Source organism: Lissotriton helveticus, chromosome 4_1 (assembly GCF_964261635.1).
Source record: "Lissotriton helveticus chromosome 4_1, aLisHel1.1, whole genome shotgun sequence".
Taxonomy (NCBI): domain Eukaryota; kingdom Metazoa; phylum Chordata; class Amphibia; order Caudata; family Salamandridae; genus Lissotriton; species Lissotriton helveticus.
In genome coordinates this window covers 557,708,865-557,722,028 of record NC_136063.1, presented here as the reverse complement: position 1 = coordinate 557,722,028, position 13,164 = coordinate 557,708,865, and the positions used below count along the sequence as shown (strand labels likewise).

At 40.7% G+C, this 13,164-nt stretch overlaps 1 protein-coding gene across 1 annotated transcript in view; it reads right to left on the bottom strand.

Moving 5' to 3' along the window:
• Positions 1-13,164, bottom strand: part of TRPA1 (transient receptor potential cation channel subfamily A member 1) — an 812,153-nt gene that overhangs the window by 318,086 nt on the left and 480,903 nt on the right. Inside the window, exons 12-14 of the mRNA XM_078686165.1 lie at positions 11,002-11,171; positions 10,739-10,903; positions 1,320-1,434 (exon numbers count right to left, since the gene is read on the bottom strand). Coding sequence (XP_078542291.1) covers positions 1,320-1,434; positions 10,739-10,903; positions 11,002-11,171 — 450 coding nt within the window. The remainder of the gene's footprint in view (positions 1-1,319; positions 1,435-10,738; positions 10,904-11,001; positions 11,172-13,164) is intronic.

Below are 13,164 nucleotides of genomic sequence, written 5' to 3'. Positions count from 1 at the left end.
GAAACAATTCAAAGCCACGCAAGGTAGCTGTGATTGGTTTCATAAATTTGACTTAGAGGTTTGTGCCGCACATGTACTACATTGCGTGGTACAAGCATGACACAGACATCTCATAAATATGCCCTATGGTTCTATCAGGGCGTTCACTAGCACCTTGTTGCACCCTGTTTATGCTCACATGGAAGTTATATTCATAGCTGCCCAATAGCCACAAGTCAAGTGTGACACTTTCAGTCTTAAATTCTGCCTCTAAACAGAAAACAATTAGGCCACTCCCACAGTCTCGTTTTGAGTGCCCTGGAGCTGTAACAATAGTTGTACCTATTACGCCCCCTCCACCCTCTAGAGTGAGCATGAGTGGCACGAGTGGCATAATAAGTAACTCTAGTGGGGTAGGCCGAGTTACTTGGTATTATGTGTGGCACTCAGAGGGCTACCGTAGAAATTACTGGGGGATTCAGTCCTGGTTTGGCCATTTGTCTTCATTTCTTCTTGTTGAGAAGCCACATCAAAATTAAGAGGACACCTATAATAAGGCCCTTGGACTATTCACTACTGCTAGAGTTCAGAATTCACCTGTGTTCTCTCTCTCATTTTTTTGCATATATTTTAATGTAATTTAAGTTCCCTTCAGAAGAGCACTAATTGTAGGTGCCTGCTTCCCTTCGTCAGAAGAAGACATGAAAGTGCAGGCAATTTAAATGTATGAATATCTGCGAAAATAGGCCCTATTCCTTTTTGCTGAATTTCTTTCCAATGTATAAAATGTTAACTGAAAAAAATAAACAGCTAATTATACTTTAGTCATTTTTGCACATCCATGCACTCAAGCACATCTTACACACACCTGGTATGCACCAAGAAGATGTTTCCTTTGTAAATTCACCGTGTAATAAAATATGATCACCGTTGTTTTTAATTTATTCTTCCTGGTGTGTATGTTTTCTTGACGGGCGACTTTATTGATTTTTTGTAACAGACAGCACTTCCAAGAGGCACAAAGGTGGGCAGGCAGCTCTAAAAAAACTGAATAGAACCGGAACTTAAAGTGACAGACTGAATACAATTAATCCATCAAATTAATGAAAATATATAAAGAATACGGATGCCCGTTACCTATTTCTGGGTAACTCAACTTGGTATTTGCTACATATTTTTTCAGTGCAATTATTTCTAATGTCAAATCATATTACTACCATACAGTAAATTCAACCGTTGAAGTAACTTAACACCTGATTCTTCTGACCGCTGACTGTGCAAATGGAAAAGAAACATACACATGACATTGGGTAATAATAGACATAAGTATGAAAGCTCACCCCATTGATATCGACCTTGTCAATGATACACAAATATGTATCCAGAAGTGTCTGCATTGTGCGAGAGTAACCTCCATAGGCAGCATAATGTAAGCATGTCCATCCATTATGGTCACTTTTAAAGAAAAGGCAATACATGGTAATGTTACAATATACTCAGCCAAAGTTCAACCAGATCTAGAAATATCATTTACATTTTTATTTTTATTTAACACTTCATGATGATTCTTAATTAAGCATAACCCTCTGCTGCATGCAATACATATCATACTTCAAAGAAAAGAAAAATTACTGTGGAAATGCACAGGTATGTGGTTTAAGCGTCACGAATGAACAAGGTACTGGGAGACAAGGGACTCCCCCGTTTAACATTATAAGTGATGCGGGAGGTGTATACCTTTAAGATTTTGGCAGACCAGCATATGGAGAAGGTCAAGGAGTGGTACCTCTGGACAACTTTAGGCAGAGGAGCTACTTAAATTATGAATGGTCATCTGGAAGGTTCCTGGCAACTTTTCAAGCTCCATAGCTTTCTTGCTGTAGTAGCTTAACCGCCATTGCTCCGTCTGTCACCTTTGTTGTTTTGTTCCCTTGTTCAGTTTACTAACTTCCCTGATCGTCTTTGACGTGATCACAAAATATGGTTTAGCTTCATGGCTGACGTGTCCCTGTCTCCTACTAATCCCATTTTTCAGGATTTCTCCGAACCTAGATTTTGTCAACCTTTGTGCTGGCTTCCTAGGTCTCTAACTTAGGTTTCAGAGGGATGTTCCACACTGAAGCCAGTAAACTCGACCTCTTATGCTGCCAGAATTGATTGCATTCACTGACGCCTGTGGATGGTACTAAATAACTTTGCATTCTATCTCTATGCAGTGTATGCTTAACCTGCCTGAGAATGGCAGCTGAGAATGGCAGTCTATATGAACTCTGTGACGTGTGTTATGAGATCTGAGAGATAATCACCTGATTACTATGAGTACTATCATGTTCTGAACGTCTTTTGTTTCTCTAGCTCTCATTCCGTTTTTCTCCAGTATTTAGTTCTGTTCATAGTATCTCACCTTGTACAATCAGAACTATGTCCTGGGGAGCAGGGTGGATTGACATAAGACTCTGCCATAAAAAATACATGAATCCAGATGGTTTGCCAGGCTCTAACTATGGGCATGAGTTCTGATCCCTGCAATTGCAGGTTATTGCACAAGACATTACAGATACTAAGGAACATTTAAAGACTTTCTTGCAGTGAACAAGCATGATGATTAAACTGCTTGAATCAAATGTATTAAATCACAGGAGATTCTAATAACTCTGCCCCAACTACTTTAATTACTAATCAAGCATGCAAATCCCCATCAACATTTTAATACATGTTGTACTAATGGGCTTTTTAGTTTGGCACCGCAAGAGAAATTCTTTAGACACCCTCAGTTTTTCAGCCTTTCCTAGGCAGTTGAACCTGTCCCTATTTGCATGGCCACCCCAGGTTTTGACTACTGCTGACCCCATTTCTGTTGCAATTAGGACTCTGTGCCCTTTGTCCCTGCTAGCAAGTGTTTAATGTGCGTGTGCTTGCTTCCTATAACATTAAACAATTGGCCTACACTTGATTGGAATATTTCATTTACCTGTAAGTCCCTAGTAAATGGTGCTACATGTACCCAAGGACTGTACATTAAATGCTACTACTGGGAAGCAGCATTCATTGTGCCACCCACTAAAATAGCCTTTGAAAACATGCCTCAAGCCTGTCACTGTAGCCTGTTATGCAGCTTTAAAGTGCCATTTAGACCTGACAAACTTTTTGCCAGGCCTAAATCTTCTATTTTTATACTTATAAGTCAACCCTAAGATAGGCCCTAAAGGTTTGTATTTAAAAAGTAGTACATGTGTGTTTAGGTTCTACATGTCTAGGCAGTGAAAAACTCCCAAAAACTATTTTTACTGTAGCAATGTAATGTAATATAATGTAATGTGTATACTTGTAAAGCGCACTGTTGCCAGCTGGCGTCCTGGCGCTGTATACCGCTGGGGAACCCGTCCTGGCTTTCCCTGTGGGATGGTCCCTGCTGGGAATTCCCAAGGTGGAGCCAGGCATCCCCAGCGTTGAGGGGGCTGTTGTGGAGATTAGGCAAGCTAATGCCCAGAGTTGCCGAGTGGGACCCCTGGTTAGAGTGGGCACCGAGGTGAGAATTGCCAAGCCCGCCGACCCTGGTCCACGACCCTGCCGCATTGGGAATCGAACCCTGGTCGACTTCTGCTTCCGGGTCTGCCGCCTCTAACCAGTGAGCCACACCACTCCAAGGCTAGCTCTTACACAGACTAACAGTGGGTTACTGTAAAAATGGCTGAAAATCAGTGGGCCCTTACACATAATAATCACTAGTCGCCAGATGTAAAGTTGGTGCAGTCGCAGAAATAAATGAGCTGAGGCAAGAGTAAATCATTTTCTTGTTCCAGTAGTAGGAGCCCATGGGAAAGCATTCATGTCCAGTGCCTTTCCATCTCTAACTGGCTAGCTGTCAGTTACAGAACATACCCGACGTGTACACTTTCACAGGCCATAAGTTAACTCCTTCCCTGGGGGGGTAATTCCCTCATGGTGAGGGGGGGGAGCGCGACGCTGCGGTGCTCGTGATGAGACCAGCTCGTCATGAGTAACAGTGGAGCTGTGCTCATGACGATCTGGTCGTCACAACCCTGCCCAGTGATTAATTCGCCCGCACAGGAGGGGAATCAATCGCACGTGGGTGGTGCAGAGCCGTTATGACAAGCCCAGCTCGTCATGAGCACAGCTACATTGTGAATAATGACGAGCTGGGCTCGTCATGAGCACTGAAGAGGTTAAAGAACAACAAGCTTATTGCATGCAAAACTGTGACACTAAAAAAAAATAACACATGCAGAAAACATAGAATGATATGTATGATACGTAATGAAGGAAGGACTAGTACCATCAAGTACTATCATTGCAGTTACCTCATTGCACTCAGAGAGCATATAAAAACATTCTTCCTCCACTCATTTGATTTATAAATTTAATTTAAAATCCTCTTTAATGATAAATTTGGATTTTAAGTTAATATTCTGAAATTGTCACTTTTACAAAGTTGTCAATGGCTCCCCCATGGTGTTTTGTGTATTCCTCCCAGACATAGTAACAAAAAGGGCCTTGGGGTTAGAACAGGGTGTTGCTTCCCTGAGCATGATGTCCTGGGAGGTGGCTTTCAGCCTTCCTGAGTTTCAAATGGACAGCCTCAGGGCTTGCTAACACTAAGTCTGGACTGGAACTCCGCTCCACTCGCGGAGTTTTCCGCACTCCACGTTCGCGGAGCTCGCTGAGTTTTTTCCTCCCCGCGTGATTTTTCCTAGTTTGCGATCGTCAAAATCAAGTTGGCGAGCGTGGAAAATGAACCTCCCGGCAAGATTTCTCAATGCAGGTGGGTCAGGTTTCTCATTGCGAATGGTCGCGTGTGCTCATGTTGAGAAACTGCCCGTTTGCATTGAGAAAGCTGTAGCTCAAGTAAAAGTCTACTCGAGCGACAGAAAGGAAAGCAGCACCTGCTTGCACGATGCATGGTGCAGTTTGCAATGATTTACACAGTGCGGACAAGCATCCAGCACTGAAATTCACCACAAACGACATTTTTCTATCGTACTCTGCAGCTTGCGTAAGTGTGCGTAGCTCGGCAGAATTTTTTCTCCACTTCGCGGAGTTACGCGTAGCACAACTCCGCGAACTCCGCCCAGGGTTAGCCCACACCTTTTCTGACTTCTCGGCTAGGTGTGAGTTGCATTGACAATGTAGGTCACCCCTGGCCCTGCCTGTCTCCTGCTGAACCTAGCCAGTTTAGAGCAAACCCCAAGAAGGAGGAATATTAGACAAAGGATGCATCCAAAGGATGGCACTGGGGATAAAAGTGGCCCTATCAGAACCTGAAATGAGATCACTACTGGACCTGTGGAGGATTCAGAAGGAGCATTGCCCTGCTGCTTGAAGGCCTGCCTTACTGTCTTAAGAAGGATGATTAGACATACTTGCCTTGATCCAAGGCTATGCAGAGTGTCTTAAAGGGTCCATCCACTGACCTCCTGTGTGAGCTAGAGGAACATAACAAGCTTCCAGAGGTCTCCGTACAACTGCCCAGTTGACGAGATGCACCTGGACCTTCCTGAGCCCTGCTGCTGGCCTCTGATGGAGTCAGTCCTGAATCGCAAGAGGTGCCTACTAGGTCCTGGACCCTTGGATGGTATAGGTTGCAGCTCTTCCAACAAGAAAAGGGGAAGATTATTAATTTTGACACCTCGTGTTTGCAAATGGACCCGTTTGCACCGACAGCAACTGCCTGCACCGACTGGTACCTTGAAACCAACAAATTGCTGTAAAGCAGCTATGGTCCGCAAGAACAACCAACGAGAAGCTCCAATGACTACTGAATCTTCACATTACGGCAATTATGGTGTGCAATGCCTGGTCTACTCTTCATGCCAAATGCTTCCTCCTTATGAACTTTTCAGTGGGACTAACCCAGTCTCCGGGCATAATCTGGTCTTTTTTTTAACTTGGTTTGGGGTTTTCCTTGTGTTGTATTCTCACTTTATTACTGTTGTTCTATATATATTTTTAACACAATGCTTTTAAGTTAAGCCTGACTGGTTTTGCGCCAAATTACTAGAGGGCTAAGAACAGGTTAATTTAGTGACTTTTGTAGTTCACCCTGACAAGGACTGTTGCTTGAGTTGGGCTTCCACCGTTCCCAACCAATAACACAATTTCCTATAAAGCCCATATGCATTTGTTGCCCTCACCTATGTAGTTTTCCACCGATACTGCTAATGTAGCATTCATTCTATCTTATTTGACCAAGGTTGTGCCTATTTGGGCATTTTAAAAGTAAACATCGGCTTCAGGAGTATAACACCTCCCTCAATCAATTTAAAGAAGTATTTGGTTACAGAGAGACTATGCAAGCTGATCATGCTGGTCTCTTGTCCCTACAACAAGAATAAAAAGATATTACTTACACCAGCCTTTCAGCCAATTAAAATAGGAATACCACTGCATTCTATCACAAATTGAGAAAGGATCTCAAAGATGCCCTTTCGTTGGCGGCTAAGTGACCAGTCATGACTAATAAACTGTTTGATTTAGTAATGAAAATAGACTATAAGGAAAAAGAGAGACGCCTAGAGAAACAAATAACTTTCCTGTGGTCAATCCAGGGTGTTCTGGTGTAATTTACCTTAGCTGCACCTTTCTTCTACAAAAAATAGATTTTTGTGTATATACCGTGGAAACCAGGACATTCTGTGAGGAAATGCTGTTACCTTGGGGGGGGGGGGGGGACGGACGAGGACGCTCTGTCTTAACTGGCAGGTCATGCAATTCTTTTATACAAATTTCTATTGAAAGTAGATAACATATATTGTTGAAAAATACTTTGCCCACTCGAATAGGCCCTCTGGAGAGTAGGGCACTATTGGACTCTGGGGGACTTTCTATCTTATAGTGTCAGAGCCACATTACATTCCTACCCTGAGCAAAAGCAAACCTGAACTCATGAAAGACTTTGATTTGTAAAAGACTCACTGTCATGGATTAAGTTAATTATGAGATCTATGATACTGAATCCTACAGAAGATAAAAGTAAAATTCCTAAAACATGCACCGATATCCAGAAAGTGTTTAGTGAAAATGGTACAAAGATGCTTTATAAATTTGTTCACATATATAATTTTAACACACCCTCGAATATATATCCATTAACAGTAAAATAGGATGAACATCTAAAGAAATATATGAATGAGAATTTAGCCAAGGTCATTGTAAGACACTCTGTCTCACCATAAGGAGCACCTATATTTTTCATCCTTAAAGCTAATGGTTTGCTGAGACTATTTGTGGATTATTGAGAACCGACCACCATCAGAGTACAGAATTGATACCCAGTACCTTATGTTTTCGGCATTACATGTTCAGGTTCTCGCTGCAAAAAACATCCCCAAGCTAGACTTGCTGGGAGCATATAATTTAGTCCAGATTAAAGTGGTTAATGAGTGAATAACAAATTATCAGAAGTTATGGACATTTATAATATTTTGAAATGCCATTTAGCTCACACAATGCACCGGCAACTTCCCAATATTTGGTCAATAATATCTTGTGAGATATTCTGCAAACCTTTGACATCATCAATTTAGTTTACATTTTAGTATACTCAAAAATACTTTGGGAACCGCACATAGCATGTTTGAAAAGTTTATAGGTGGGTGAGATCTCATTCCATTTGCGCCAAATTGAACAAATGTAGCAATCTAAAGGTTTTATACTATTGGATAAATGAATCAGCATAGATCTTTAGGAAGCCTCTGCAGTGGTGTTATTGCCCTGTCCTTGTAATGTGATAGACATACAGGGATTCTTATTTTTGCAGATTTTTATATGCACTTTATTGAGTCATTGGGAGATTTTATGACACATGTATTTCAACTAACCAAGAAGGGTAGGGGTTTTCAATGGTATCCAGCTCACTAAAGAACTTTTAAACAGACAGCATTCACAACTGCATCTATTTTTAAACACACTGATCACAGCCTACCCTTCATAGTGGAAAAGATGCATTTGTGTTCTGGTTTCCAAACTTCAACAATGGGATCCCTCAACAAAAGCTATGAATCCTGTAGCTTTCCTTTAACATACTTGTCAGCAACTGAGCACATTTACATCATATATGATAAAGAATTACTGGTCTTACATCCAGTAACTGTATAAATGATCGTAAAAACCCAGGATTTTTCAAATCAATAAAATTTACAAACTCTCAGCATTCCAGATAGATGATGTTCTCTTTCAGATTACAATACTAAATTACATACAGACTAGAGAGACAGAATGGAAAAGCTCATGGGTTTTACCAAATGATTGGAAACAGCAAAAGTGCTGATTTAGAATTACTTCACGTCCTTCTAGAACAGAATCTATATTTCCCCTACTTGGAAAGGTTTTTGACTCTTCTGAAAGCCGATTTACTATTGTGAAATCAGAACCATAGGATTCAGGAAGAAGCTCAAGACAGAACATTTATGGAAGCACTGTTTTCCATTATTTGCTCATTCCTACTTCAGGATAAAAGTGTTACATAGATGTCAAGACACTCCACATGTAGGGTATTTTGGTGAAAGAAATACCTATGATGTTCTGGCTCAAAATATTTGGAGACCATTCACAAGAAGGGATATAGGACGATGTGTAAATCAAAGCCTTATTTACACTCCACATAGACCATGGGAGAAGATATCAATGGATGTCATCACTGACACATTGATTCATAAATTGACTCATGAGACTAACAGAAGTAGAGTGAAGATTTATGGTTGGTAGTTTGGGCTTTCCCTAGTAGGGTTTGTGAAAAGTGCAGATGACCTTGAACTTTATCTTTGCCAAGAGCTAGCAAAATAATGTCAGTGATGGTTTGAAGTGGTTACGTTTGTGAAAAATCATGAACATTCTTGCTGCCTGGCTCTTAGACCATATGAGTCTGTTTATACGTTTCTTAAGATTCTTATGAAGCCGAGAGTAGATGGCATTACAATAGTCCTGGTGTTCCACAACCCAAACTCTCTTTAACTCCAGGCAGCGACATGTTTGAAAAAAGGGGAGAAATTTTGCAAGAGGGAGAACTACAGTTTGGTCCCTATACACACTGTGTTGAATGAGGATGTGAAGCAGAGCTCTGAACTGAAGATTATGCTCAGGTTCCATTCTTTAAAAGAAGTTGTGACACTTAGGGGTTATGGGAAGGCTAAGGATTAGTGTTTAGCCACACTTATCACCAGGATTTTTATGTTAGTTTTGCTCATGCAGAGGAAGCTTTGCTTCAAATACTGAAAGATATGATGTTGACCCAATTTTCAGGGTTGTACTCCAATCTAAAATTGCTTTAGGCGTCCGATGAGTATCCACTTGGTATTGCTAGATAAGCAGCTCTAGAGGACAAGAGTAGGTATTGAAGAGCAAGAACATGCATGATGAACCCTGCAGTGCAACACATGACACCAATAATGAAAATGATGTCAGTAAGCTGGTTCTGGAGTAATTTCTAGGAAGATTCCATCAACCAGTCATATGTGGTGGAGAGAGGAAGACGAATTAAGTCTGATTGTCTTCATACATAGAGAGAAGAGCATATCTGATTCTCTGCCTCTAGTAGACCTGCATCCTGACAGGTGATCATGGATGGTATTTCCTTCCAAACAGTTTCTGCAGGGAAATACCCTACATTTGCTGTCTTTTTCTCTAGTAAAGTGTAGTTTCCTGTCTGATTTTCCATTTGGTTTTTTACCTTTGAAAACTTCTGGAATTTAGCAAAGCTGTTTTTTTATAAAACCTTTCAAAACGTTGGCAGTCAAATTCTACAACTTTGCACGTACATAGATTACTGTGTTAGTGGAGATAAGAAGAAGTTAAAAAGATATTAATGTGGAGAAAAGTGGTGAGTTCTAAAGCTAACATCACTGCATTCATTTAGAGGATACAGTTTGTGTCATGCTAGCATACTTCACATAATTTTGCGTTATTGTGGTTAAGCAAAATTCTTAAAGTTACACTATCACACCACAACAACGCAAACGTGGTTCTTTTTGGTAGTTTTTTAGCTCAAAATGAGTCCTCATCCAAAGTGGACGCAAAGAAGTATTTCCTACTAAAATACAGTGACAAATGCAAGTTTTACATATTGCATAATTACTCTAAATCAAATTACGTGAATTTCGCACACCCCTACTAATTTAGTGCAATGCCTCAGAGGTGCCACTTGAAGCTCAAGTTTGTAAGATTTAAAAGTGGCTGCTTTTATACCTTTCAAATCGCACTTAAAGACACTGACTCAATTTTACTAAACTACATAGATACGGAAAATAAAGTAATAACATAATCCAATACATCTTTAATGAAAGACAGTAATCATGCTTTTGTGACATTCATGGCCTTCCAAAGGGCACTCCCTCTCCATCAGAACATCCAGGTATCCATACACTTAGCAGTGTTGAAACATACCACACTTGTAGCTCTTCCTTGGAAATGAGTTCCATCAGCCTATTTAAATGCGATCATTTGATTATTGTGTCTGGATCTGTGAAACTGCAACCACATAGTGTCTGAATACAGACGCTGAATGTCAGTGTCAAAACATGTTGATACTCAGGTCCCAAGAGAATCCTTAGTAGGCAGGATGTGTAGCAGAGACCACACTCATTGTGCTAAAAGTGCAATTATTATGAAACTAGGCTACAGGTTGGTAATTTTCTCTGTTTCTTTCATTTCCATGTTGTAGAAGTTCAGCATTCTAACACTACAGTGATTCCTACATACTCACGAAAGCACATCACACCAGTCTGAATGAATGCTTGCTTTTTACCTCACAAGAAGAGCACCCCTTTTTAGAAGCATTTGGACAATCTTGTCATGTCCATTTTGTGCAGCCAAGTGAAGTGGAGTCAATCCCTTTTCATCTCCTCCATTCAGAAGTCTGGCATCTTTCACATCACGCAGCAGTCGCAGGCAGGTATTTATCCGCCCAAAGCTACAGAGGAATAACACCAAGGGTTTGTCAATGAATGTAGTGCATCTGTCCGCCAAGAGCACCAGGCTCAATAAATACATTTTGATGTTGGCCCTTACCATGCGGCAAAGTGCAGGGGTGATCGCTTATCCTTGGATTGGGAGTAGAGGGAGACGTTCAAACCAAGCAGGTTATTAACTGAGCCTGGCACTCCTTGTCTGCATGCATAATGGAGAGGTGTGCAGCCGTCATAATCTTCATCGCCGACGAGTGCTTTCACGCTGTCTAACTGTGGGACAAAAAGAAGATATCGGCGATTAAATGAATATTTTAATATTTAATATTGTTATATAAAAACAGACACAAAATGGTATGTTGAAAACTTTCTTAGGAATTTGTGGCTGCAGGAGGGATCCATATCCATGTGCCAGCAGCATGCATCAGGGTGAGCATTTTATTGAAGCAGGAGGTGATGTATATTGAACAATATTGTGCTCTGGTTAAGTTAGAATATGGACACCGGGTAGAGTACATAGATGTTTAGTAGGCTGCATTTTTAAGGACATTGAGCTGCAACGATCATTATCACTTGGTGTTTGATTAGTTGAAGCCAATGAGACAACCACAGACTCTGGAGTTCATGGTTAGCGGTATTTCCCACAGGCCACATCTTCCACCACATCAGAACCAAAATGAAATTTGTGGAAGCGCAGTTCGTCACTTTTGCACTTATCATTTCCATGGGTGCATATTTTGTTTCACTAACATTGTCGTCTATTCCTTAAGAAATTCCACTCCAATTTTTAGATAGCTTATGGAAGAGCTTGGCTGCTGTTCACAGATCCTTAGGTTAAGGCAAGCAGTGAATGAATGAATATAAATTCACAAATTATAAAAAATACACAAAACAACATCAAGTACCCGCAGTGTAAGTGCAGTGCATGCAGTGGTGTAACAGAATGTGATGAGGGGCACCGAGTTTCCTGTTCCGCAGGGGCTGCAGGGGCCTGTATGCAGTGTACATCGACGTCTTTGGCAAGTTTGGTTTGAGTAGGTCACCAGGTGGAATCAGCAGTGACTTTCTGATTGAGTCAATGACAAGTAAAGATTTAAGATATTATTGAGGAGCAGCTCACAGACTTGCTTCTTGATTTTTGTGAAAAGTCTAATTTTTTTTCACATTCATCAGTCAAACGCAGAACCGGACACTAAAGCAGCAGTCCTAGAAAATCATGCACAAATACACTTATACAAGGAGCGGTTGTTGGCCTCTCCAATTGTCAAGGCTCGTTTTCAATAGCATGAGGAGACATGTGGTAAAAAAGTATTAAACGAATTTAAAAACAAATGTGTAACTGGCTAAATGCGTACACTAAAGAAATGCTCAAGTTTAATAACTCGTTAATGAATCCAAAACAATAAAAAGTAAAAGATAATTACAAAAAAAAGTAAGATTATTATAGCAAAGACTTACGATAAACTGGCCTTCGTGTAATAAGAAAAATGGGACAATGTGCAAAAAAATCAGAACCGGATTTGACACTGAAAACGAACAAAATAAAAATGAAATAAGAAATGGGGCATCCTTTTGCCTTCTCATGAAAGAAAAAGTATTTGCAAAGGAAACGCATTAATGATAGTTCATCCCAAACTGAATCTTGTCTGGCTGATCCTGCTGGACACGAAACCCAATAACGGGTTGGTGAATTTCATTCATCTCCTAAAACATTCAGATTCAACTTCCCACTAAGTCATTGACCTGGGCTTGACCCCAACAGCCACCATACATGCAACTGTAGCTAATCATAGTGGGTCCCAAATTGTGACTTACCTTGTGCATATTAATGAGGTTAGTCGAATTGTGTGCCACTTCTATTTGGTATTTTGTGAACCGAACTATTAATAAATACATTGGTTTACACAATGCCAATGCATTCCTTAGAAGTCGCCAAATAGACACATCGAGAGATCCTCGCATCTCCTCAGGACAACCCGGGTGAAAAGGATGAGATGGGGAGGAAGATCATTTGTACACTTAGTACCAAAGTTGTGGAACGATCTTGCACCAAGTCTCCCAGCACTGGAAAATGAACTTTCCTTCAGGAAGAAGCTTAAGGCTGTTTCCCAGATAATATACAAGAGGCACAACTCTCAGCACAGTACCCACAGCCTTCGGGTTGTCATGTGCTTTAAAAAACATAAACATAAACATTCTTTGTCTTGCTGAATTTATAATCCATGATACAAAGAAGCTCTGGAAAGTATGCCCACCCATGTTGCAT